General features: G+C 31.8%; 6 protein-coding genes and 1 pseudogene across 8 annotated transcripts; 1 reads left to right on the top strand and 6 right to left on the bottom strand.

Moving 5' to 3' along the window:
• Nucleotides 1-2: 2 nt before the first annotated feature.
• On the bottom strand, nucleotides 3-3,541 carry LOC148174356 (uncharacterized). 2 transcript variants are annotated; one of them, XM_088035780.1, is made up of 7 exons: nucleotides 3,319-3,541; nucleotides 2,891-3,266; nucleotides 2,683-2,840; nucleotides 2,536-2,631; nucleotides 914-1,212; nucleotides 736-866; nucleotides 3-682 (listed from the first exon to the last, which is right to left on the bottom strand). In XM_088035780.1, the coding sequence occupies exons 1-7, from the start codon at nucleotides 3,463-3,465 to the stop codon at nucleotides 258-260; spliced, it is 1,632 nt and encodes a 543-aa protein (XP_087891906.1). In that variant the 5' UTR covers nucleotides 3,466-3,541; the 3' UTR covers nucleotides 3-257. The 2 variants fall into 2 exon arrangements, with proteins under 2 accessions (XP_087891906.1, XP_087891905.1); XM_088035779.1 differs by having other exon boundaries at nucleotides 2,683-2,843.
• A 641-nt stretch (nucleotides 3,542-4,182) lies between these two features.
• Nucleotides 4,183-5,894, bottom strand: LOC148174357 (gustatory receptor for sugar taste 64f-like). Its single transcript, XM_088035265.1, has 6 exons — nucleotides 5,600-5,894; nucleotides 5,158-5,549; nucleotides 4,837-5,108; nucleotides 4,627-4,789; nucleotides 4,491-4,580; nucleotides 4,183-4,429 (listed from the first exon to the last, which is right to left on the bottom strand). The coding sequence occupies exons 1-6, from the start codon at nucleotides 5,892-5,894 to the stop codon at nucleotides 4,313-4,315; spliced, it is 1,329 nt and encodes a 442-aa protein (XP_087891391.1). The 3' UTR covers nucleotides 4,183-4,312.
• Nucleotides 5,895-7,889: 1,995 nt separating this feature from the next.
• On the bottom strand, nucleotides 7,890-11,596 carry LOC148174358 (uncharacterized; annotated as a pseudogene). The gene is made up of 20 exons (XR_015770152.1): nucleotides 11,419-11,596; nucleotides 11,092-11,324; nucleotides 10,860-11,002; nucleotides 10,682-10,807; nucleotides 10,475-10,629; nucleotides 10,266-10,428; nucleotides 10,131-10,220; nucleotides 10,027-10,084; nucleotides 9,922-9,982; nucleotides 9,831-9,887; nucleotides 9,769-9,777; nucleotides 9,711-9,718; nucleotides 9,623-9,672; nucleotides 9,493-9,570; nucleotides 9,165-9,459; nucleotides 8,931-9,116; nucleotides 8,719-8,873; nucleotides 8,189-8,669; nucleotides 8,052-8,141; nucleotides 7,890-8,006 (listed from the first exon to the last, which is right to left on the bottom strand). The product of XR_015770152.1 is annotated as an uncharacterized LOC148174358 (transcript).
• A 1,947-nt stretch (nucleotides 11,597-13,543) lies between these two features.
• On the bottom strand, nucleotides 13,544-15,150 carry LOC148174359 (gustatory receptor 5a for trehalose-like). The gene is made up of 7 exons (XM_088036812.1): nucleotides 14,868-15,150; nucleotides 14,481-14,815; nucleotides 14,237-14,431; nucleotides 14,038-14,192; nucleotides 13,834-13,996; nucleotides 13,696-13,785; nucleotides 13,544-13,642 (listed from the first exon to the last, which is right to left on the bottom strand). Exons 1-7 carry the CDS (start codon nucleotides 15,148-15,150, stop codon nucleotides 13,544-13,546), a joined length of 1,320 nt encoding a protein of 439 aa, XP_087892938.1.
• Nucleotides 15,151-16,279: 1,129 nt separating this feature from the next.
• LOC148174360 (gustatory receptor for sugar taste 64e-like) lies at nucleotides 16,280-17,538 on the bottom strand. Its single transcript, XM_088036813.1, has 9 exons — nucleotides 17,485-17,538; nucleotides 17,304-17,426; nucleotides 17,107-17,261; nucleotides 16,894-17,056; nucleotides 16,679-16,768; nucleotides 16,572-16,633; nucleotides 16,460-16,493; nucleotides 16,396-16,413; nucleotides 16,280-16,336 (listed from the first exon to the last, which is right to left on the bottom strand). Exons 1-9 carry the CDS (start codon nucleotides 17,521-17,523, stop codon nucleotides 16,280-16,282), a joined length of 741 nt encoding a protein of 246 aa, XP_087892939.1. The 5' UTR covers nucleotides 17,524-17,538.
• Nucleotides 17,539-20,273: 2,735 nt separating this feature from the next.
• On the bottom strand, nucleotides 20,274-21,165 carry LOC148174361 (chymotrypsin-1-like). The gene is made up of 3 exons (XM_088036604.1): nucleotides 21,114-21,165; nucleotides 20,903-21,065; nucleotides 20,274-20,848 (listed from the first exon to the last, which is right to left on the bottom strand). Exons 1-3 carry the CDS (start codon nucleotides 21,157-21,159, stop codon nucleotides 20,293-20,295), a joined length of 765 nt encoding a protein of 254 aa, XP_087892730.1. The 5' UTR covers nucleotides 21,160-21,165; the 3' UTR covers nucleotides 20,274-20,292.
• A 2,199-nt stretch (nucleotides 21,166-23,364) lies between these two features.
• LOC148174362 (uncharacterized) lies at nucleotides 23,365-25,154 on the top strand. Its single transcript, XM_088036814.1, has 9 exons — nucleotides 23,365-23,403; nucleotides 23,482-23,494; nucleotides 23,558-23,668; nucleotides 23,724-23,923; nucleotides 23,996-24,292; nucleotides 24,398-24,611; nucleotides 24,672-24,859; nucleotides 24,926-24,934; nucleotides 25,110-25,154. The coding sequence occupies exons 1-9, from the start codon at nucleotides 23,365-23,367 to the stop codon at nucleotides 25,152-25,154; spliced, it is 1,116 nt and encodes a 371-aa protein (XP_087892940.1).
• Nucleotides 25,155-25,274: the final 120 nt, after the last annotated feature.

Raw genomic sequence — 25,274 nt, forward strand, 5'->3', positions numbered from 1 at the left:
GAAAATATTAAAATTTTTATTTCCTTCGACAATACATTAAAAAATAATACGTGCTCTACTTATAAATGACGACCTGCATATCCTATATAAACAGCTTTATAATAATAATGAAAACTTAATCATGAAAGTTGAACGTCATAATTTCAATATATACAATATACTCTCGACAAATAAAAGTTAAAAACCAAAATAAATAACAAAAGTAAGTAACACCACCTGGAATTCAACTGTCACTTTCAAAATCCTAAATTCGAGTACTATGATGTGTGAGTTTTCATGTGTGTCGACAACGGACCAGTTTGTGAAAAGGCTTTATTGCAGATATTACAAGTATACGGTTTTTCACCAGTATGAATTCGAAGATGTACTTTTAATGTGGATGCTTGGTAAAATCCTTTTTTACAAATCGAACATATGTGGTTCCTGTCACCTGTGTGAGTTTTTATATGAATTCGACGGTCCTCGCTTCTTGGGAATGCTTTCGGGCATAAATTACATTGGTAGGGTTTTTCACCAGTGTGGATCCTTCGGTGCTTTTTTAATTGTGAGGAACTGACGCAACCTCGACCACAGTCGGAGCAAACGTACGGTTTTTCCCCACTGTGGGACCGGGAATGCACTGTTAATCTAGAGGGATCGGGGAACCCTTTTCCGCACTCGTTGCATACGTAAGGGCGTTCACCTAAAATGATTTATTTTGGAGTTTTCCCAATAAATTAGAAGAAGTAGAAATACCTGTATGTGTTCTTTTGTGGATGATTAAATTGCTAGGAGTGGTGAAGCCTTTACCGCAGTAAGGACACACATGGTCCTTCACCCCTGTGTGTGTCTTCATATGCATAGCAAGAGACCCAGAACCACATAATCTAAAACAAACATAATTACCGGAATATCGACATATAGACGATAATACCTTTTGCCACAAACTCCACAAGCGTGACTTTTTATACCACTATGGGTTTTATTGTGGGCGGCAAGACTCGTGTACCGTGAAAACGCTTTACCACACACGGAGCAAATGAAGCTTTTTTCATCAGCGTGAGCTCTCATATGTTCCAATAAACGGAAAGATTGTGCAAATGATTTCCCACATAATTTACAAGGAAAAGGTTTTTCACCAGTGTGGGTTCTTATGTGTCTTGTTAGATCATCAGATCTTGCAAAACCTTTGCCGCATTCACTGCATAAATGTCGTTTTGCACCGTCATGCACCTACAAAAAAATGCAATAGCAATAAGACGTGTTACATACCAAGTCAATAAACTCTGTGAGAGCTAAGTGTTCAGCTTGTCTGTAGGTATAAAAGTATCATACTATACTTTTTCTAGTCCTACTAAATCTGTACCTGAGAGCAAAAACAGCTTAACCATTTTTGAGTAAAATAAGTTAATATTAGTTTATAAATTGTTATGATATAAACAATATATCGTAAAAATACAAATTAGAAAAAGTATTGAAGTGACTAACTCCATTCTCACTAGTATTAAAATACAGTAGTCGTGCAAAAGGATGAAAATTCTGAAAACTTTGAAAACACTCCTCAGCCTCGTAAAAAATGTCGCTTCTAAAATATATTTCAGAAGAGTATCAAGATTATTTTAAAAACCTTCAGAGCGCTGAAGCTGAAAATTTTTGACGTTTTTTTGTTAATTGCTTCGTTTTAATGTTGTTTTGTGTAATTTGTTTTGTACATATTTGTTAAATTAATAATAAAAAATTGCCAAAACTTTTACTTTAATAAAATATGAGTAGCGACCTCAAATTTTAAGCATTTCGATCAGCAAATTATATAGTGAAATAATTAATATTCACTTTACATTAAGTTACAAACAAAAATTTTGAAAATAAAATGGAGTAAGATAGATATTAGCATTTCCAAACTAAGTCACAATCGATTAGAGGGAAAACAAACTAACTCCATTAGCGCTATTTTTGATATCTCTATGTTGTTCAATTTTTTAAATTTTTGTCTGTAATTAAAGCGTTCAGTTTGTTACTTATACTTAAAAAAAGTGTGTTTATTACTTTCTGCATTCAACTGTAGCAGCCAAATATGTTCAAAAGTCTCTCTAAAAATCCGAATTTTGGAATTAGTCGATTTTTGCTCTCAGGTACAGAAATTACTGGAGTATGTACAAAATGTTTCTAGCATCAAAGATGGCTCTGGAATTCCTGTCATGCATTACTTTGCCGCTTTGTTTTCATAATGAATATAAACTATCCTGAAAATTAATTCATAATGTCACTTTTGCCAACGACGTTTCAGTTACGGTTTATGATTTTTAGGTTTCAAACCACAACTAAAACAGTTTCTTTTTTTAAAACGTTGCTCCACGATTGACGTTAACACCAAATGTCAGTTGAAAAATCTAAACCCACATTTGTAATAAACGGCAAATTTCTATGATATTTCATAGCCACCCTTGATGCTAGAAACATTTATAAAAACCTTGTATTTGAATACTAGCAAAAATATTTCAAAGACAAAATATCATTTAAGAGGAGTAAAAAGACAAGTATAGACTAAAATCGCACCTTCATATGTCTGCATAAAGTGCTAGCGCTTGCAAAACCCTGATTACAGATTTTGCACATGTGCCTACTCATTTTTGGGTGTGTTTTTGCATGTGCCTAAAACAATTAAACATGAATATAACGTAACTCAGAACATTCGCAAAAAACCTTCAGATCAACAATTGTGGTAAAACACTGAGTACACTCTTCACAAGGATAAATAGGTTGCTCTGTATCATCCTTAACTTTTTTCTTCTTTGGCTCCCTTTTAAACTTTTGATCAAGCATTTTGTTACTATCTGTTTCACTGCCACAAGAATCTGGACCTACTAAAAAAATCCGTTGAATTCTGTCTACAAAAACTCCAAAAACTTACTTCCTAAAACCTCAGAATCTGTAAACTCTAATTTCATTTTAAAGTCTTGAGAGGACTCGGATTTGAATGTATTATTAATGTGAATATTATTTACATTAACAGTTTCCACTGCGCTATTTAAAACTTCTGTAACTGTTGCAGAAACTGCCTGCATATTCTCTGTAACTGTATTAATAACATCGTTAAAAGTCTGATCATGTGCGTCTGACGATAGTAATGGTTTTAGTTCCATGAAAGTTGCCTGCATGGGCTTTCCTAAAAGTTGCCGAAGAGTGGCATCAGACCTCTCACAGAGTTGTTTAAACGAGAATGCTCGCGTGATGTAATGAACACATTGTAAACAGACTTGGTTGGGTAATCCATCATTCTCTAAAACCTTAAAAAACTCGTTTTTTTCGAAAAATTTTAAATCTTTGTTGTCTTCTTACCTGGACAGCAGCACAAGACATCAGCATTTCAAATAAACGCATGGTTTCACCGATAGACTCATCAATGCTGAAGACGGATCGCATGTCACCTTCTTCTGAGAGGCATGTTCTGCACATTTTTTCTATGTGGATTGTTTCAAAAGACATTTTTAAGGGCTTTGTTTACTAGCAAGTTAGGTTATTATTGTGACAGTAGGACATCTTATGCACCGCATAATCCAATTACTCCGGTGATTTAGGCAACCAGTTATTCACTTAACAAAGCAAGATGTATACAGTGTGATCTTCTGAACTGTTGAACATTAATGAAAGGAGCAAAGTCGAGTCAAAAGATATTAAAAAGAACAAATATTATAATTTATTTCATCATTTGACAAAGGAAAAAAAATGGAAAACAGAAACACTTTATTAGAGAAAGTTAAAAAAAAATATAATTATTGTTTGCGTTTAAATATACAAATTAAATTTTTTATAAAAATAAAAAAGAACGGTCTCTTGTTTAACAAGTTTACATATTTTTCAGTCCTCTGATCTCTCCCATTTGCAATTGTAGGTAATGCAAAATAAGAAAGCAAATAATCTTTATGTTTCTTAAATTATTAAAAAAATATGAACTAAACTTTAATTACAATGAACAGCAAATGATAAACTACACTCAGGTTCAAAAAATTTGCATTTGGGCGCAGTTATAGAATACACACAGTTATTGAACACTTTAGAAATAGCCACCTCTCCAAATTTTGTTGTCATAACTTTAAAACCAACAAAAACACGATTTTTCCATATTTTTTTAATTACGATTGTTTTTGTAACATTTTTGAAAAGAGAAATATAAAAAAGGCATTAAAACTATTAGGTGGGTATTGAAAATTTTTAAAAATCAGACACAATGGAAAAATTCTCAAGGTATTTTTAGAAACTACATTAAAAAGGTGCATACATTTTTTTAAAAAGTTGATCGGTATTGATCAGTATTCAAGATTGACCATAATAATTAAATAGAACATGCTGTTATGTTATTTGTTGTGCTTAAAGTTTCAGACTCTTCAAATTTAATATACGGACCGAACTGTAAGAACATTAGCTCAAAAGTTACGATAGTAGAAGCCATCTGAAATAACAATAAAGTAGTTAATAAAATATGATTGCCAAACTATTTATTTTGTATTTACTTTGAGAAGAAAACTTCTGGTTACCATGAAGAATCTAGATCCTGTGAGCCCCACTGGTGATGCATTGATTTGATGAATCATTCGCGTGATCTAATAAGGAATTTAAAAATAGTTCTATTAAAACATACCAACATACCTCTTCGCAATAATATTCTGAAGGGACTGAATGAAGTACTTCCAACGGTTTGCGGCTCTCATCGTTAATCCAAGCACCGTACAAATTCACAGCTATAGTTCTAGCAACCAAAAACCCAAAAGAGTAAAAATAGTAAACCGTTTCTACTGAAGTAACACGTGGTCTAGAAGAAAAAATCTTCAAATTTAATAAAAATTAAACAAATCTTACTTTAAACTATTGTAGAGTTGCACACAAATGAAGAAGGCGTTATTAATAAAAGAAATGGTGACTAACGCAGAAAGATGTCGATCGACAATGTGAGTTAAATGCGCTAATTTACTGTAGTCTTCACGAATTTCTTTCCAAAATTTTTCATGCATTACTTTGTTATGTTTTAATCGCTTGTTGATTTGAGCGAAGCGAGCAGCAAGGGTGCAACTGATTAAAATAATGAAGAGATCCGTGTAATTCCATGTTACGGTGCATAGCACGTTGGCGATCTAAAATCTCAGTTGTTAACGAAGAGAAGTTAAAATCTTAACGAATTACTTCAACGAAAACTGCTTTCCAAGCGAAGTATTCTGTTAGGGTGAAAACCATCGGAAAAGCTAAAACAAAGTAGATTTTATCTTCCGAATTGTAGGTGTCATTTCCGCAAGTTTCTCCCATGGTGTAGGAATTTGTGATGAAAAGAAGATGCTCCGCTGTTAGAATCATCATTAGATACATCAAAAATATGTGGAGGACACGATTACCTAAAGCAAGGGTCATAATGATTGTGGTCAGCAAAACGAATCGTCTTTTCATATCGGCCACGTAACTGTAGCCCCTCATTGACATCTCAATAAAAGCCCATTCTTTTAGAATCGTTGACCAGTTTCGGGCTATCAGTATAAACTGTACAGCACCACAGAAATTGAGTACGTAGAAAGACATTTGACCTATTTTTACAAACAAAATAAATTCCATAAATTAGATTTTTTGTAGTTACCAATTTGATCGAGCTTAAGTCCATACACACCGAATTTTACGACACAGAAAAGCGCCATAACAAAAGCTCCCACAATGTTATAAACGGCAAAGAGTAGTCGGAATGATTTCCACCGAAATTTTACTTCTTGGACGTTCTTCGTGCTCATGCCATGCAACGGCATTATACCGAAAAATTGCCCGAATATAATCACAAACGAAAAGGTATCATGGAAACTATGTTGAGGGTAGGCCAGAGCTGAATCTGGCTCAATCGTCAGAGCCATATCCGACTGCATTTTTTTAATCATTCGCATTTTAGCACTGATTCACATAGTTAGAAAAGCACACAGATACTGTTAGAAATGACGTATCGCGAAAGCTTTTCTCTTAATTTATTGACAAGTGTTATCACTCTATCGGTCAAAATCTAAATAATTCACTTGTGTAATATCGCTGTTTATCAATATTAAAAGTTGTGCAAATATTGAAATAACAGGAACAAAAATAGGGTTGTTGATTGAAGAAATTTCGTTTTCTTTTCTGATATCAATCGTTGGAGAGAGAATGAAATATAATTTAATAGGAGTAATTCACAAGGTGTTAAACGAAATGAAATTGTGTCGATATTAAACTAATTTAGGTATTTATTTACAGCGGTGCACCACGTAACATGATAAATTATTTACCATTGACAAAAATAATTAGCTTGTTGACCTCATACGATAAGCTGCTTTGGAAAACAATTAGAACACCTGGAAGCTCTCACTAGCGTTGATCTGGTTTCAGAAAACAAGCAATTTTCTCACATACCTACTACCTACATCATTAATAATAATGTTCAATATTTGCATAAATTTGTAGATAAATAAAAGATAAAAAATAATGGAACATGAATAAAGGCTACCTAGAAGCATAGCACTTTTAAGGAGGTCTCCAACATCAGAGGTCATTTCTCTTTAGAAATGTTCAAAGATTTCATATTTTTTTAAATATTCTACAAAAGTTTTTCGTTTTCCTATAGGTTTTTAAGGTATACAGGGTGGTTCACAAATAGTTTTTTTTTTGTCTTAATGTATTTCGTCAAGATGACCAATGATATGATAGAAACAATTAGTATTAGTCAAATCTGAAGTAAAATTTGTTAAATTTAAAAGATTAGATCTGTTTCGCCGGTAGTTTCTGGTAGAACTTTGACATTTAAAAAAAATTGAAAAATTTTGATTTCAGGATAAGGGCGAAAATTTTAAAAAATTTCTATTTAGTCCTGTAAATCCCATAGTTCTTGGTTTAAAAAGTTGACATTTTTAAGATTTACTAGTTCTAATCTTTGTACTAAACACACGAAATTGCAATATACCTAGTACGGCTTCAGATAAAAAATCTAAAAATTTTGATTTTGGATCGGAGTAAAACTCTCTATTTAGTCCTATAAATTGGACAGTGTTCGGGTTAAAAAAAACGAAATTTTTAGGATTCACTAGTTTTGATCTCCTTATTAGTCACTCTAAATTACAACATTGTAACTGCACGGGAAAAAAATGAAAATTTTTGGTTTCAGGTCAGGTTAGTGTAAAAAGTTGAGATTTTTAGGATTTACTCACTTTAATCTCTGTACTAAACAAACGAACTTACAATATTGTACGGCCCCAGGAAAAAAATCTAAAAGTTTCGATCTTTGAACTGCTTGCTACTAAACAATTTTTGTGCAGTTTACTTGAAATTATAATTAATACTTCTGACAACGTTTTATTAGTAGTGCAACAGTTTAATTTATTGTCTGGATTACAATATCTTTCAAAAGCTGTTTTACTTAATTTTGGCCGCGACTGTACTTACATTTTTTGTTGTCGTCAATGGTTGTAAATTACCTTATTAGTGTAGCCTGGAATTTAATGGCGAGGTTAAAAATAAGCACCAAGGTTAGAGAATTAAAACAGAAGATAAACACAAAATTTGTAGAGAACTAAAAAAAATAGATGTAACTACCACCAAACCACCAAAAATTCTGAAGGAACAGAATTAAAGAAATAAAGAAATATAAAAAAAAGTTGAACATATTATTTACAGATACAACAAAAGAGGAATAACAACTAGAATTAACAACTGCAAAAAAATGACAAAAAGAAAAAGAAATGGGTGAAGTCAGGTACAAAAGCAGTTTTTTATTGTTGGAACATTTCCTTTTTAAGCAACAGTAAGGCATGCCAAAATAAGAAAACAATAAATTTTACTACATATGCTTACATAAATAAAAAAGTGCATTCTGAACTATAATAAATAATATTAATAATAAATAATAATGTTAATAATTAAACAAAGCATCTTGTTATGTTAGTTGTTGAGTTTAAAGAGTCGGACGGTTCAAACTTCATGTAGGGACCGAACTGTAGGAACATTAGCTCAAACGTTACGATAGTAGAAGCCATCTGAAAGAATAACAGTAAAAAAATAAACAAACAATCTTGTATTACCTTTAGAAGAAAACTTCTGGTAACTACAAAAAACTTAGATCCTGTGATTCCCACTGGCGATGCATTGATCTGATGAATCATTCGAGAAATCTAATAAAACAGTCCTATTAGTTGTATTAAAACGTACCATTACAAACCTCTTCGCAATAATATTCGGAAGGAATCGAATGAAGTATTTGCAACGGCTTGCGGCTTTCATCATTAATCCAAGCGCCGTACAAATTTACAGCTATGGTTCTTCCAACCAAAAATCCAAAAGAGTAAAAATAATACACCGTTTCTACTGAAGTAAAACGCGGCCTGGAAAGAAAAATTAACTTGAAAGTTTCAAAAACTATCTTACTTTAGACTCTTGTAGAGCTGCACACAAATAAAGAAGACGTTGTTGACGAAAGAAATCGTGACCAGCGCAGAAATATGTCGATCGACAATATTAGTCAAATGAACTAATTTACTGTAGTCTTCACGAATTTCTTTCCAAAACCGTTTTTCATGCATCACTTTGTTATGTTTCAATCGGTTGTTGATTTGAGCGAAGCGAGCTGCGAGGGTGCAACTAAATAAAATAATGAAGAGGTCCGTGTAATTCCATGTTACGGTGCATAGCACGTTGGCGATCTAAAATGTTTGTTTGTAACAAAGGAAAGTTAACACCGCGAAGAATTACTTCAACGAAAACTGCCTTCCAAGTGGAGTAATCTGTTACACTGAAGACCATCGGGAAGGCTAATATGAAGTAGATTTTGTCTCGAGAGTTGTAGATGTCATATGCACACGTTTGGCCCATGGTGTAGGAATTTGTGATGAAAAGAAGGTGCTCGGCTGTCAAGTCATCATTATTAGAACCATCAAAAATAAGTTGAGATGATGATTAGGTACCTAAAGCAAGAGTCATAATGATTGTGGTCAACATAACGAATCGTCTCTTCATATTGGTCATGTAACTGTAGCTCCTCATTGACATCTCAATAAAAGCCCATTCATTTAGTATCGTTGACCAGTTTTGGGCTATGACTATAAACTGCACAGCGGCACAGAAGTTGAGTACGTAAAAAGACAGATGACCTATTTTATAAACCAATTTTAACAAAGTTAACTAAAATGCTCACTTACCCAGTTGATCAAGCATAAATCCATACACCCCGAACATTATAATACAGAACAATCCCATAACAAAAGCTCCAACAATGTGATAAACGGCAAAGAGTAGTCGAAAGGATTTCCACCGAAATTTGACCTCTTGGACGTTCTTCGTGGTCATGCCATGCAGCGGCATTATGCCGAAAACTTGCCCGAGTATTATCACAAACGAAAATGTTTCATGGAAACTTTGTTTGGGGTACGCTAGAGCTAAATCTGGTTCAATCGTTAGAGCCATATCCGATTTCATTTTTTTAATCGTTCGCATCTTTGCACAGATTCACATTGTTAGAAAGCCCACGGCTACGGTAGAAATGACGCATTGCGAAAGCTTCTCTCTTAATTTATTGACGAATGTTATCACTCTATCGGTCAAAATCTAAATAATTTAGTTCTGCAAAATCGATGTTCATCAAGATTAAAAGGTGTGCAAATATTAAAAAAATAAGAGCGAGGTGGAGATGAACTGTTTCTTGTTTGTCTTCAATTTTGTTCAAGAAATCAAATTTAATTTATAACTTTCAAGGCTTCAATGTCAATAAAATTACGTCGATATCAAACTTAGTTATCTATTTACAGCGCAGCACTAGTTAACATGATCAATTATTTACCATTGACAAGAATAATTATCTTGTTGACCTCATGCGGTGGTTTGGAAAACAATTAGAACACCTGGAAGCTCTCAGTTGCATTGATCTGTTTTCAGAAAATAAGCAATTTTATCACATACATCATAACGTTTAATATTTGCATAAATTTGTAAATAAAAGATAAAAAATAATGGAGGATATCTATCATAAACGTGAATGGAAAATACCGAAGCATTGATTTTAGCCCACCGCCTCATTTGACTGAATCAGAAATAATTCGTAAGTGACGATGCTTCCAGTCATCTACAATCGCAATTTGGTAACTAAAGAAGTTACGATTTTGACTTACCCCAAGAAGAAGTCCTTTGGTGATTATAAAAAAGTCGTTTCCAGTTAATGCCACTGGCTGACAATGCATTTGATAGGTGAATCTCTCAACCTGAAGAATTGATAGCTAAAATTTTATTAGTTTGAGGAAATTTACCTCTGAATTGTACGCATCGGAGTTGAGAGACAACAAATAACTCATAGATTTTTTACTTTCATCATTAATGCTTGAAGCAAATAAAATCACGGCTACAGTTCTCAGAACCAGTAAACCGAAAGAAAACGAAAAATAAATGCTCTTGATGGTTGTGGATGTCTCACTGAAATTTCACAAGAAAATCAAGTGTTTGGAAGAAGGAAACTTACCTAAGACTTCCATAGAGTTGGGAGGTAATAAAAAACATGTTTGTGGCGAACGAGACTAATATGAGCGTTGATATTTTTTTATTCACCACTTTACACAAAATTGAAACTTTATTGTAGTCTTCCCTGATTTTCATCCAATGGAATTTTAAATAGACCTAAAGGAACACTGGTTGTTAGAAGTTTAGAGTTTTTTTTTTTTCATTTTACTTTGGTGTTATAGGCAACGATGACTCTGCTAGTGATTTGTTGAAACATTGATGCAAGACCACTACTGATAATCATCAAAAATGCGTCCAGAAAATTCCACGAAAACACGTTCAAAATGTTTATTATCTAGAACTGTAATTGTCATCTGATGTCGTCTGATTAAAACGGATTTTATTACAAACGCGAAGATTGCTAGAGGTGTTGAAAATTCGAAAAAATCAAACAAATGTGGATAGTTTGTCCGAAAGTACTTGGTCAGTTTGTCTGGTTCATCATTTGGAATCCGAGTAGAAACATAAACTAAGGACAGGATATGTTCGACTGAAATATAGAAAGTCTGTTTAATTTCGGATCGATTTCAAATTTTACTTTTGAAGTCATTTTAAGCCTAACAGGGTGGAATACGCTACCTACTGCTGCCGTCATCACTATTCCGATTATGATATTAAATTTTTGTTTCATGTGACGGTTTCTGTTCCAGGTATCTAAACTTGCTTCTACTTGGGTCCATTTTCGAATTAAAGTTGGCCAGTTTTTAGCCAGATTGAAGAAAATTATTCCTCCAATAGCACTGTTTGCATTAAAAATAAAGCTGCCTGAAAGAATATGATTTTAAAAATTTCGGAATTTTTATGTGGTGTGCCTATATTATTACTCTGCATTTTGTACATTTAGATGTGGCATTTACTCACTAAAAAGATGCAAGTGATTTCCATATACACCAATTTTGACTAAACACATTATCAAATTGAAAGTCGATCCTATGATCACTAGCAGCGAAAAAGCAACTCTCTTAGAAATCCAAACGAATTTCAAATCCTCCAATTTATCAGACGACACTCCTTTCACCGGTAAAAGCCCAAAAAACTGCGCCAATATTAACACCCATTTAATATTTCGGTGAAATAATGACATATTCTTGGATTTCTGTAATGACATTTTGTGGATTTGACTATCCCGGACTTCAATACATTTTCTGCTTTGATGGTATCGTCTTTTTCGTTAAAGTAATTGTTATTGTAATAATATATTAGAGAAAATTATCGATCTTCTTAGAATGTCACAAGAAGTTACATTTAATTATCATGACAAGTGATAATTTTATTCTATAGAATGCTTTTCCAGTAGTTGGTATGCAATTATCTTTGATGTTTGTGATTAATGATTGATGAAAAAACGTACAATGATCTCAACTAGGTCAGTGTAATTGTCGTGTATATTTTCGTATTGCGCTTCGTATTTAGTTTCTTTAGAATTCTGTGTTTTATTGATAAATATATTCGTGTTTTGACGTCCAGTCTATTGTGACTACGCCAATAATTAATATTCAATAAGTATTGTGTTCATAAACAGACCTAATGTGTAGGTTATTGCTTGGACAACAGCTATTACTTCATAAAATAATTTATCTTGATAACTATAGGTTTTAGGTTCTTTAATAGTCTGTAATTTTTAAAATTTTATATTATGATTGAAAAATTAAAAATTAAATTTGTGAAAAAGCAGTTTGCTAAAATGGGTAATTTAAATGAGAAAGTGCTCTTAAATAAGTGAAGAAACTAACTAAATTTAGTGACTTTTTATCTGTTCAGCTAAAAATAGTTTCTTTTTAGTTCTAGAGCTGAGCTTTTTTTAGTTGTTTACACTATGTTCAAAATTGCCAAAAATTACGACTTTTAGCATGGCTTGTACAAAATACTTAATTTTAGGAATTTGATCAGCTTGAAAGTTGGGTTTCAGAAGAGAAGGGTAACGATCGTCTTCATGAAGAAATAATAAAAAAATATTATGATGGAATAGTATATTAAAAAACGAGTTTTATAATACGCCCAAAGCACGTTTTCTAATTAAACGAATGCAATAATAGTTTGATAATATGCGAGTAAAATACAACATTTTATCTACGACGAATTTAATTTTCAGAGCGCGGAACATGTAAAAACATTTTAAATTTGTTAACTTACAAAATTTTAATAACTGTGTTGTTCAGAATATATTGTTCCTATATTAAACGAGTTTTTTGATGAGATTTTTTTTTAATTTACCCATTAAATCTATTTTCTAACAAAGCTATTAACGCCTTCGATGCGGAAACATCTGCTAACGCACTTAAAACAAATACGGAAATTGCCTTGTTACCACAGCAAATTAGGAAATAGATATTTTTGTTGTTGTTAGCAGATGAGTTTGTAAAAAGTTTTTAGGTACGTGTTACAAACAAAAATTTTAAGACAAAGCTTCCAAAAATACATTTAAACTTCTTGCTATGTATGATTAATTGTTTCTTTATCAGATTGCGTAAAATAAACACAAAAAAATTGGAGTTTTTTGCATAAGTTGTAGAAAATTGTGTTAGATTTTCTTACAAACTTATTATTTATCATGGCCACTTTTTGGGATATACCAAGTCTTGAAAAGACTTATTTTAAGGACTAAAATGAATTCGTAAAATAGCTATTTTCGGGAGTGTACACTAAAAGCTTAAATAAGATGATATAAATTACTTACTGACACTCTCTAAGTCATAGTCGCTGAAGAAAAGTCGACAAGAGGAAATAACCGTCATAAAACACGACCCAAAAATTAAAACCTCCGTGTAAAACACTCTTTTCAAATACCAATTAAAAATTAAATCCCCGGAATCGTCGGAGGTTACACCCCGCACGGGTAAAAATCCAAAAACTTGACCAATAACCAAAATCCACTTAACTTGGTGGTGGAAAGCTTCATTCCCAATATTGTTTGTTCGAAACCACTCAAATTTGAACTTCATATTGTCTGGGATAATTCTTATAAAAAAAAAAATTACAGACAACTGTATTTTTATTGAAGATTTTGAATACAGCAAGCTACAGAATAGCGTTAAAAGCAAATAGTTTCGTTGATTCTAACAAACTGATCCAACGTTGCTTGATTAAACTGAATCAACACTAGCTCGTAAGTGATTATGGCAGCTGCCACCTTAAAAAAACCTTAACAGCTTTCTGGAAAACATGTTTATATTTACTGAGTACATTTAGAGCGAGACCTTTTGTAAGCTTGAAAAAATTATGCCCAGTCAAGGCGACGGAATCCACATGTATCTGCGTAATAATTCTATAAATCTAAAAAAAAATATTTTCAAAACACTCAAATTAGGACTAGTACTAAACCTCTTCGTTGTATAATTCAACTGGAAGTGAAGTCAGAAAAGGTATCGCAGCTTTGCTCTCTTCGTGAATGGAGGCACCGTAAATAGAAACTAAAACGATTCTGCCAATGACGAATCCGAAGGAGTAGAAAAAGTAGACGGCTTCGATGGCCGAACTCATGTGTCTAAATTTTAATATGAGGACAGTACGGATACAAAATCTTACCTTAAACTGTTGAATAATTGGATTAGAATGAAAGTTAAGTTGAAAGAGTAGGAAACTAAAATTAAGTCAGAAAGCAGGTGATCCAGAGAACGCATCGTATCATTCAGACTGTTGTAGTGTTTTCGGATTTGGCCCCAAAGTTGAATTTCGCGTTTCTAAAACTCACACTGAGTCAAAAGACCTAAAAAAGTGCGCTTACTTGGGTCTCCCCGTTGCTAACTTTTATAAAATTTTCATATTTTTTCTTTTCATTCTCATGTCGGAGACAAATCTCGTTAGTAATTGTTTTTATTTTGAGATTAACTTTTTGGTATCTTTCAGTCATGACGTTACTGATCAAAATGATGAAAATGTCTCCGAAATTCCAGGCTACAGTCGCATACCAATTTACAAGCTTAAGAAAAAGTTGAATTAACTTTTAATTAGAGTAGTTAGTGTCTTACCGTTAAAAATAATCCGATTCCAAAATTATACGGAAAATAATGAAAGATAAAATGGAAATGCTTTTTGAAATAATGCTCGGCTCCTGTTGAGTCATTTTCACATTTAGAAGAATAAACAAGAGTTAAAATCGATAGACTATGCTCCACCAAAGACACACAAATCATGAAGAAAGCGAGACAATTTGTTTTCTTGCGTAAACTTGTGGTGACTTTGTAGTTTTTTAATAAAGTTTCTTCAATTCGACACCACTTTTTTATAAAGAAGGGCCATTTGTGAGCAAGACACAGAAAGCATAAAGAATTTGTAAAGGCGTGCAAGTAGTAAAATGGCGAAACTGTAAAAATACGATTGAAGTGGTATTAATAAAAACTTAATGAAACCTGTACTTAGTTGATTTATCCAAATTCCACTTGTAAGCGATTTGTAGAAACAGAAGCATCCACAAAAAATAAGAGAGGTAGAAACTAGGGCCGTGTACAGAAAATTCCACGATTTTAATTTAAATTTAACTTTCAAATAATCTGAATTTCGGATGTTGGCAACTGGGAAAATTCCAGTGATTTGTGCAACAGTTAGCGCAAATTTCAGACAGTTGTGTGTCGTTGGCGAATTATTATTAGTCGTTGTTATATTAAAATTTAGAATACGTTTAATAAGCTTGTTTCGCATTTTTATTTACTCGTTGAAATTTTATCACCGGTTAAGGTGTCACCACTTTGACTGCTTCAGATTAATAGAAATTAAATAAAAGGTAAACATTTCTATTTGTTATCTGTTATCGATTACAATCACTTTTTATGTTCAAGATTTTATCACGGGAAGTGAATTGTCATTATGGTAAAAGGTAAAATTAATACACATGTTTTTATTAGTTTTTCACAGTTTGATTATTGTTTACTATTATTATCTTGACCTTGAATGTTGTTTTTACTTTAGTTTTACGGTATTTCTTTTAGAATTCAAAATATTTACTTATTTGAGGTGATCAATAATCTACTGTTTGTTGGGTGAAAAGTTGTTGATGTTGGAAATAAATGTAAAGTATACAACGTTAAATTTTAATAATGTTGATATTATTGAAGAGGTGAATAAAATACAGACAAATAATATGACAATTTTTTGTTTTGCTTGAAATATGAAGCTCCAGTTTCTTTTGGATATTCTGATATTTTCTCTTCTACATTTTTATATTTTATTATTACTTTTTTAATAATTTTTTTTGCATATTTAGTTATTTACAATCTTTCTTAATACATTCTTAATAATCTCTTTATTTTAATTTAAATTTTTATTGATTTAATGTGCTTACAATACAAATGGTGGAGGCGCCGGGCAACATTACCGTCATTCAAATTGTTATTAGTAAAAAACACGCCAAATGCATGTAAATTTTGCATTATAGACATATTTTTATAGTTTTTACATTTTTTGTAGAAATCGTGCATGTCGCTGCATCTTTTGGACTTTGATTTTTGGATTTTTGATTTCGTTGAAAAAAATATGTTACATTTTAGCCGTTAATATTTCGCTTATTTTTGGAGCAAATTGGCGTTATTAAAGTTTATTTTACGCATTTTTTTTGCAGATTTTAAATCTGGCCTCAAAGTCTCCGTATGACAACAAATAAGTGAGTTATGGTCGTTGAAAGTTTCAAAATTTTTTATGCTCGATATCTTTAAAACTACAACAGATAAAATAAAACGGTTTGCGTCATTGTTTTTCTTGGGCCTGTTTCTATTCGAATTCGCTTTTAACCAAGAAGTCGATGGTCGATTTTTTTGCGAAAAAAATTTCTGTCTTAATCAATAATTTTTTGTTTATTGGTTGCCACTTGTAAACTGTTTGGCCTACCAATCTAAGATTTAAAAGATGATAGACTTCAATCTACCCTTTTGATTGATGTATATCTCAAACGTATAAATGTCGTTTTTGCTGGAAAAAATATTGAAAATCACCCAAAAAAAAAACTTTTTTAAACGAATATTAGTCGTGCATCGTGTAACTTAACATTTCTGTTTTAATTCATAGATTAACATGTTATCTGACAATAATCAATTGATTATTACTAATAATTTTTGATGATTTATTACAAACCTGCACTATCATTAAATTGAATCATTACAAGTTCATACGTGACAATGGCACCTGCAATCTGCAAGACATTATTAATTCAAGTTTTCCATCAATTTTCACTTACATTCAACAAGAGTCCACGTGTGACTTTAAACATATTGTTGCCGGTGATTCCAATATCGTTGTAACTGACTTGGTACAGAAACCGACGAATCTAAAAAGTTTAAGGCATGAACAAATCAGAATTTCAAAAACATTTAATTTGCAATCAAATTAATTAAGAGACAAAAGTTAATTCGTAATATCAATATTAGACACACGTGGGGCAAGAATAACTACCTCTTGGCCATAAGTTTGCGATGGTACCGCATGTAACACATTTGAAGGTTCCTTACTTTCATCTATTATCCAAGAACCGTACAGAGAAACACATACAAGTCTTACAATCAGAAATGAGAATGAATAGACGAAATAAAGGATTTGAACGCTGTAATTGAGATGTCTGAAATAAAAATTTTATTAATTTATTTTAATAGAATTGAGATTGTTTACCCTATAACGTTTGACAGCTGAATCAGCAAGAAAAATATGTTAGCTGAATATGACAGAAGAACAATGTTAGATACGTATTTTTCCAACTTTCTAGATAAATGTATCAGACGGTCATAGTCCGCTCTTATATCAATCCAATAGTTGTGCGAATTTGACTACAAAATACTGTCATTTTGATACTTTTATTGAGTTTTTACCTTTGTTTCGTCTAAATATAACCGTCGTGTTATTTGTTTAAAACGCAGCGCTAAAGCCGAACTGATTAAAACGATGAACAGATCGTTTATTGTCCAAATTAAGTATCCGACGATACTTGTGATCTAGGCAAAATATCCATTAGAATCAGAAATTTAATTTAATTTAATAATAATTTCTTACGGTCGCGAAGCATGCAGTAAGCCAGTTAAAAGGTAACATTGAGAAGAGTTCTGGAAATGCTTCTAAGTAGTAATTTTCCACAATAAATTCTCCATTGTTATCTAATTCATTTTTCCTGATGTGGTACACCAGGAGCAGAATATATTCAGCTGCAAAATAATTCCGTCGATGATTACTTGACATTTTTTGTTATGATTTTACTCATTGATAAAGCAACAGCAAGTCCACTTCCAAGTTTTATTCTGAAATCTAAATCCGAAGGATATCTATACACTTTCGACATTTTTTGATCAACTTCATCCCACAGTTTTACAAATTTGGGCCATTTTTTTGCCAAACGACAATACAAAATTAAAGTAGTCAAAGCATTAATCTGATTGAGTTGTTTAACTAAAAATTTTGTGTTAAACAAGATTTTCTAATAAACTTACCTACTGATAATCTTAAAACTGAATTTTACAGTTGTCCAATGTATTACAAGAAACAACGTGTTTACTAAATAAATAAACGCAATTAAAATTGTGTAGATCGTTTTCCATGATGTCCATCCGAACCGAATTCTGTGGATGGACGACAAACCAGTCACAGGTAACAGGCCAAAGAAGTTAATAAATTTAATGAAGAAACTGAAGGAATCGTGGAAACATTTGTAGCGGATCATTTTTACCGGTTTCAAACTAATATGTGACTAGGACAGGTTTGTTATCAAAGTTCTTGTAAATATCATTTTGGTGTAGTACATACATTAGGAACTAATAAATATGACAACATTTAATGGTAGCGTGACAGGGAGATTGAAGCAAATAAGGGAAAATCGTAAACATGTAAAATGGCTTTGATTGAAAGTTTCTATAATTTATGTGTGAATGTTTGTTGTGTAGTTAACAGAGATAATAGTTCAATATCAAGTTCGTTTTCTGTCTTATTCAATCTATGATTGTAGAGACTCTTGTATAAACGTTCAAAGGTTGGGGGACTGGAATAATGAAAATTCGTACTCTCAAATATTGTTGTTGTAGACGATTTTTGTATTACTGTAATCCGATTTAAGATAAGAGTTGATATTGATTAAAAACGGATTAATTTCTTTAATGGTTTATCCATCATAAGTCAAGAGTAATGATAGATCTCAAGTAATAATTTATTGTCCCTGTCTTGGGTTATTTTCGCATATTCACTACTTATTCATACTATATCATAATCTGCTCATTTACCACAGAAGAAGTTTAAGTTTAAGTTACCAAATCAAATACAATGAACACAATCTCGCTTGATTTGCAAAGAGAATTTAGATTCTTCTATTCTCCTACGTGTAGATCAAAAGGCGCTCCCACTCGTTTAAAGTTTAATGTCTGTTTTCATTAATGATATTTTTTACATCTAAAGGTTAGATAAGAGGAGTTATTTGAAAGTGCTCAGTTAATCTGAGGAATGCTAAACAATTGTATGGATAATTAGTCTGGGTGTACGATAACTTCAGACAGATTCAAGTAGTATTACAATCACTCAAGAAGTTTGTTCCGACAAAATTGTTAAGTGCCTTTGCAAAAACAATAAATAGGAGTAGTATACATTGCAATACATACAGAGTGTTCTAGAATTCTTGAATTCTGAGAGTGAATTTGCAAAAAAAATCTAAACTCTTTAGATTTAAAACTAGAGCCGTTTAAAGTTCAGCAATCGCAAAAGTCACAATTTAAATTTTACGAACTACAAAGGTTTCTTCTATGAAGCAAACCATGAATTAAGAAATTTTCTTTTTGCAGATTTACTTTCAGGTAAAGTTTATGGTTAATGTGGTTCTTGCAACTGCAAAGTTTGGTATATTTTGCCATTTATAAGTTATATGACAAAGAAGATGTAGTTATGTAGATGTAGAAAAAAAAAACGTTTTGTTAAGATTTGAAGATTTAATAAAAAATTTAGATTGAATGCCAAAAAAAAATTGTAATAGGAAAAAAAGAGCTCTACATCATCTAAATGTTTTTAGTAAGATTCAATGTCTAATAAAACGCGAGAAAACAGCAGAAATCTTCACAAAATTTGCAAAATTCGTAGAGAAATGCGCTTATTTTGACGCTAAATGACGATTTTTCGTCCATTTTGACTATTTTCTGGGTTGGATTTGCAGAGTAGAGCTTGAAATCTAGAAAAGTGCTAATTTCTATTAAGACTCAACGCCTAAATCGCGAGAAAACAGTAGAAATCTTTACAAAATCTGCAAAATTCGTAGATGCTAAATGATGATTTTTTTAAAATGTTTTAGGTATTCTGGGCTGCGTTAGCATAAAAACGCATTTATAAATTAATATGTGTCTAGAAATTACTATTTTATAAGCAACCACATAGAATTTTACAATGATATTGCCAAAATTTTCCAAAAAGTTTTAGTTACTTGAAAAATTAATGAATGGTTTTTGTCCTATAACTTATAAGCGATAAGAGACAACAATGCATTTGTTAGTACGTTAAAATGGCGAGATCTCAGTCTATTCAATGATATATTACGATAATAAATCAATATAATAATTCTTGAGTTATATGTGAAATTGCATTGGACAATCAACAGAATTTTTTTTGAGACATGAGATCAGTTTTTCTAAAATATTATGAAAACAACTAACTCTAGCAATGAGTTTATAGGTCGTTGCAAAGCTTATAAAATTTCAAGAAAAACTGAAGAAAATAGATTTGTGTATTTAGTTAAATTGGATCGTTTTTTTTTTGACAAATAGAGGAAACTTTATTGCTTGTGTATTTTTATTGTAAGTAATTAGGAGTATATTTTTGTATAATGTAACAAAATATTTAAAGATCAAGTCCTGTATTTTGCCTGACCCAATCAATGAACGAAGACACTCTCGTATAAACATCTGGTGCTCCAACGGCACAAGGAGCGCCCCAAGAAACCAAACCAATCAATGTAGTCTTGCCATTAGTTTCAGCAACAAGAGGGCCACCAGAATCGCCATGGCAAGCCCCTTGTCCACTTTTCGTGTATGTGCAGACTTGAGAAGAAAGAATAGTTTCAGTGCTCCACGAATTTTTACATTGTTCAATGGTTGTGGTTCTTGAGTTAAGGTACTGCAAATCATTGGGAATGTTTCCAGGATAAGAAGTTCTTCCCCAACCGATTAAGGTGCAATCACGAGCAATATCATTGCTTCCGTTTTCCAAAGGAATGATTTTGATCAATGACGATTCTTGAATTGGCGTTGCGAGTTCGATGAGAGCGATGTCGTTGAGGAGTTGCGAGCTGTCGTATTGAGGATGAGAGATGATTCGTTTGATTCCAGACCTGACTCCGCTGTTGGAGTTGAGTTGGTTGATACCGGCAAGAACGGTGTAGCGGGTGGCTGTTGAACTGAAAAATTATCAATGAAAATGTGTTTCATCCTTAAAACTCCCTTTGGAATACCTGGTTACGCAATGAGCTGCGGTTATAACCCAGTTATTGTCAATCAAAGATCCTCCGCAAGTGTGAGAGTCTGATGTAGTTCTAAGAGAAATGATGAACGGGAATTGACCTGTGGCCGCTGTTGAGCCTCCAACAACTCGCCAGCCGAAGTCGGCAGGAACGGCTAAAAGGATGTTCAAAAAATCTTACCTTTAATCAAAGGGTTTTTTACCTAAAGCAGCGCCTGCGAAAAATAGAACAGCAATGATTGATTTCATGGTTTAGATCGTACTGTTTGATGTCGTTGTAGACGACTTTTATAAAACTCTTGTACTTCCGTTTTACGGCAAGATAAGAGATAAAGACGACGGATTAATCTCTTCAATTGTTTATCAATCATGAGAGGTAATTTATGGAGTATCATCGGTTAATCTGCAGCATATTAATTACTTGTAACTTATAAGTATTTGTATTTCATTTCTAGTAAAGTTAGGAATAACTGTAGTACCAAACAATTAAAATTCATTTGTATGATGAAGACGGTTTTTCCTAATAATGCAAGGTGTGAAATTTAAAAACTATAAATTGTTTATTTAGTTTTTTTCCACTTATTGACAGTTGTTTTTGATTGATGAGAAGACAATTTTTATCAATAATGAGCTTGGATTCAAAGATTAACTAAAGGTTTTCGACTAATCTGTAGACGCTAAATCTTTTTTTTAAGTGTAGAAATTGAAGCGTTTTTTTTGTCTTATCTCGGTTATTTTTTGAGTTAAAAAATTATGGTTTCAAAATTTTGGTTCAGAATTGTTGTCTCCATAAGCCCTTTCTCTCTGGGGCGCGAGTTCTGGGACATCCTGTATATCAATCTCTACTAATCCATTAAATTATCCAAAGTAAACACTGCGCTTACATTGAATTGTACATGAAATAGTAAAGTCATAAATGCCTAATTTATGATCTTATTATGATCTTTCTTTTTTCTAAAATTAAAAACAACAGATAAAAATTGGAACACCATCGTCGAATAGTTTGTAGCTTACAATCTCAAATTGCAGTGATGGAAGTGTATAAACCATGTAAAATCCAAAAATTTAATATCTGGATGTTGTAATGAAAAAAAAAAAAATTATAAGAGCAATATGAAAATGTATTAGGACTTTGGTATAAAAATGCATATTTTTACCTAGTCATAAATTGCGTTCCAGCTACAGATATGTGCAACCAACATTGAGGTGTGACGACAGCGACGATTTATCCGAAAATATCCGAATGCCTTCTTCGCTTTTTATTGATCGTACCCGAGATTTTAACATTTTTCCCAAAATGATTAATTGAATTTTAACATTTCTAGTGTTGCAATTGCAATAATAATAACTTCTATGAAATCATTGGGTAGATGAGTATTTTTGTAGGTGTAATGAATTCGAATAATGCATTTCAACTGTGAATTTTTCTAATTTTTGTAATTTTTTTGAGCCGTTTGCAGTGGCAAGTATTGTAGACAGAATCTTGTACCTCAGTCGCCAGCTAATGCAATAACCTTGTCATGGTAAAGTAATTGATACATGTACATGTTTGATTATTTTTTTCATACTGCAAACAATTCTATTTTTATTTGTATTAAGAGTATTTCTGAAAATTTTTACACTGTTTTGTAATCATTATCTGTATTAATCAAAACTACTTTTAGGCATGTTCCAAGATTATTTCATATTATCTTTGTATATAAGAAAAAACTCGTTTTTGATTCTCAGATTAAAAGGCACCTTAATATCAGTTTTCCTTAAAATTATTTGTCTGGTTTGCAAATTACTGTTGCAAAAATGAAGTTAATTTTTTGGTTTTTAATGCGTTTAGGAACGACTTTAGGGGTAGATTAGGTTTAGGTTTAGGTTTAGGAACGACTTTAGGGGTAGATGGTGAGTTATTTATCTATTTTTTTAACTATTTTTACCATAATTTCTACTTATAAGAAATAGCTACATATTTTACAAAACTTCCTTCAAGGTGAAAAAATGTGGAAATTCCATTTACATATTCCCAAATTGTTTCCAAAATCGTGTTTATCCTCGCTGTATATTTTTTATTTTAGATCAAATTGCGATCGATTTCAACGGTTTTTCCCAATATTTCTTCATCACATGATAAAAATAAATGAAAGATAATAAATCATATCAAGACATTGATAAAAAATTATTCATGTCAAGCATTTATGCTCTGCTGCAAGAAAACTTATATATAAGTTTAAATTAATTTATTAAGCTTTTAGATACCATAGATATAAAAATAGATATCAAATACTTGTTTTACATCCTAAATTGAATAGCTATTCTTATCTATGCGCACAATGACATTTTCAATAGTAACTAATTAACAATGTTTCAATTCATTGCTTTGAAATCCAAAATTTATTTTAAGAAAATGTGTTTAATTATTGATTAACATTACACTTTTAATTTGCGTTCAATATTCACTGCCTCATGCGAATAATTTTAAATCTCCACGAATTGAACTTCATAGTAATAATAACTCGACTGACTGACGATAGGTACTTTTGCATGAAATTTAATTTTAAATGATTAATGTATGGTTAATAGTTATTTATATCTGGTAAGAATTTGAACTATACAGAAACAATACTTTGGTTGGTACTTCACAATATTTATGTTCTAGTTGGTTCATGTAAGATTCCGGATTTATATGCCACAGGTGATTTTATTAACTTGGATGATATCCGCGACAATCAACCATTTTCAACATCATACGAAGTTACAGGGAATTTGGGTAAGTACACCATCAAGCACAATAAGTCAAGTATTACAATTCATTTTTATAATAGTGGTACATGACGTCTCAAATGATGACGATTCTGCAAGGTTCTTAAATGTTTATATAGAAAATTTTGTATTAATTATTGCAACTTTCGACGAATTAACCTATTTAGAGGAGTATTTGGCAGATGTAGACACTTCATCACTGTATTCCATAAGAAAAAGCGTTTTATTCACATGTAACGATGACTCCAAAACAGCTACTTTGGTCGGTTTATTTTAATTAAATTTATTATTTTATGAAATGAATTTCACTGCTAACTAATTTGGTTTATTTTAGATGATCAAATTTTATGTACAAGACGTAAACAATCATGCTCCAACATTTGAAAAGACTGCTTTTGAATACACACTACCATCGCCTTTGATACAAAAAATTGATCTTACAATTTTTGGGGACAAAATAATTTTGAAAGATATAGATTTATCGGACAATGATGTTATCTTTACTACTACGAATTCTAATTTCCAAATTGAAAGCCAAAAAACAGGAGTACCCAAAGAGCGTCAAGCGATTCTAAAGGTTCAAAGTCTTCTAACATTTGAATCGGATATTGTCTTGGACATCACAGCAACAGTAAGTCGAAGTAATTTTGGTCATTTTACTTTTTACAAGATTGAAATTGATATTAGATTATTTTGTACAACATTAATGAGTGAGTGTTTTGTGTTATATTTTTAGGACTCAGGAGAACCTCCGCTGTCAACAGATATAACAATTACTTTAAAAAAGGATCAAAATAACAGCAAATCATGCTTTGAGTCAAAATTTTTAAAATCACTTTATAACTTTGTTTACTTTGAAACGAATGGAATCCCGTCTATAATTACCGCCGATGGACAACTAATCTTTATAGATACAGATTTAGACGAAATTAGTGTTAAATTAAGTGACGGTATGATTTTTTTACATATTTTGTAGAAGTGTCTGTTTTCATATTAAAATGTTTTTTCAGAAACTTACGTGAAGGCAACAAACGACCCTACAACAAAACAAGTAATTATTGAATCCAGAGGATCACCAGTACCATTGTCCTTCGATTCCACCATGCTTTTGACTCTATCAGCCCTTGATAGTGGTGGTAGCATCTTGAGTGAAACTACCATTGCAATAAAATTACTAATGCTACGAAGCCATTGTCAAGTAGATGCTACTACTCCGGATAAAGAAAGCTAAAAAGATGTCAGTTAAACTTTAGATAGTAATTAGATGCTTATTGTACTAAACAAATAGTGTTATAAAATCTATTCATTATTAAGTAAGCAGAATTTTATTATTCTGTTTTTTTTTTCGTATTGTTTTCTTCATTTCTTATCAAAAATATTGCGATATTTTCACGTATATAATAAATAACCGAATTAGAAGCTTTTAAATTTACTGAGTGAATTTTTAGTTCCTATATGTATTAGCCTCGTTGACTCGCTTATTTTTAAAGTAAACTTAAACTAGTGCTCATTTTACGCAGAATTGCAAAATTTTCATTTACGTCAATAAGTAATCAAATTGGAAGCGTTTATTATTACCAACGTAATATTAAACGAGTTAAAAAAAGTCAAAA

The sequence above is a fragment of the Gnatocerus cornutus genome, chromosome 5 (genome assembly GCF_029298725.1).
Source record: "Gnatocerus cornutus isolate USDA-ARS CGAHR chromosome 5, icGnaCorn1.1, whole genome shotgun sequence".
Lineage (NCBI taxonomy): Eukaryota > Metazoa > Arthropoda > Insecta > Coleoptera > Tenebrionidae > Gnatocerus > Gnatocerus cornutus.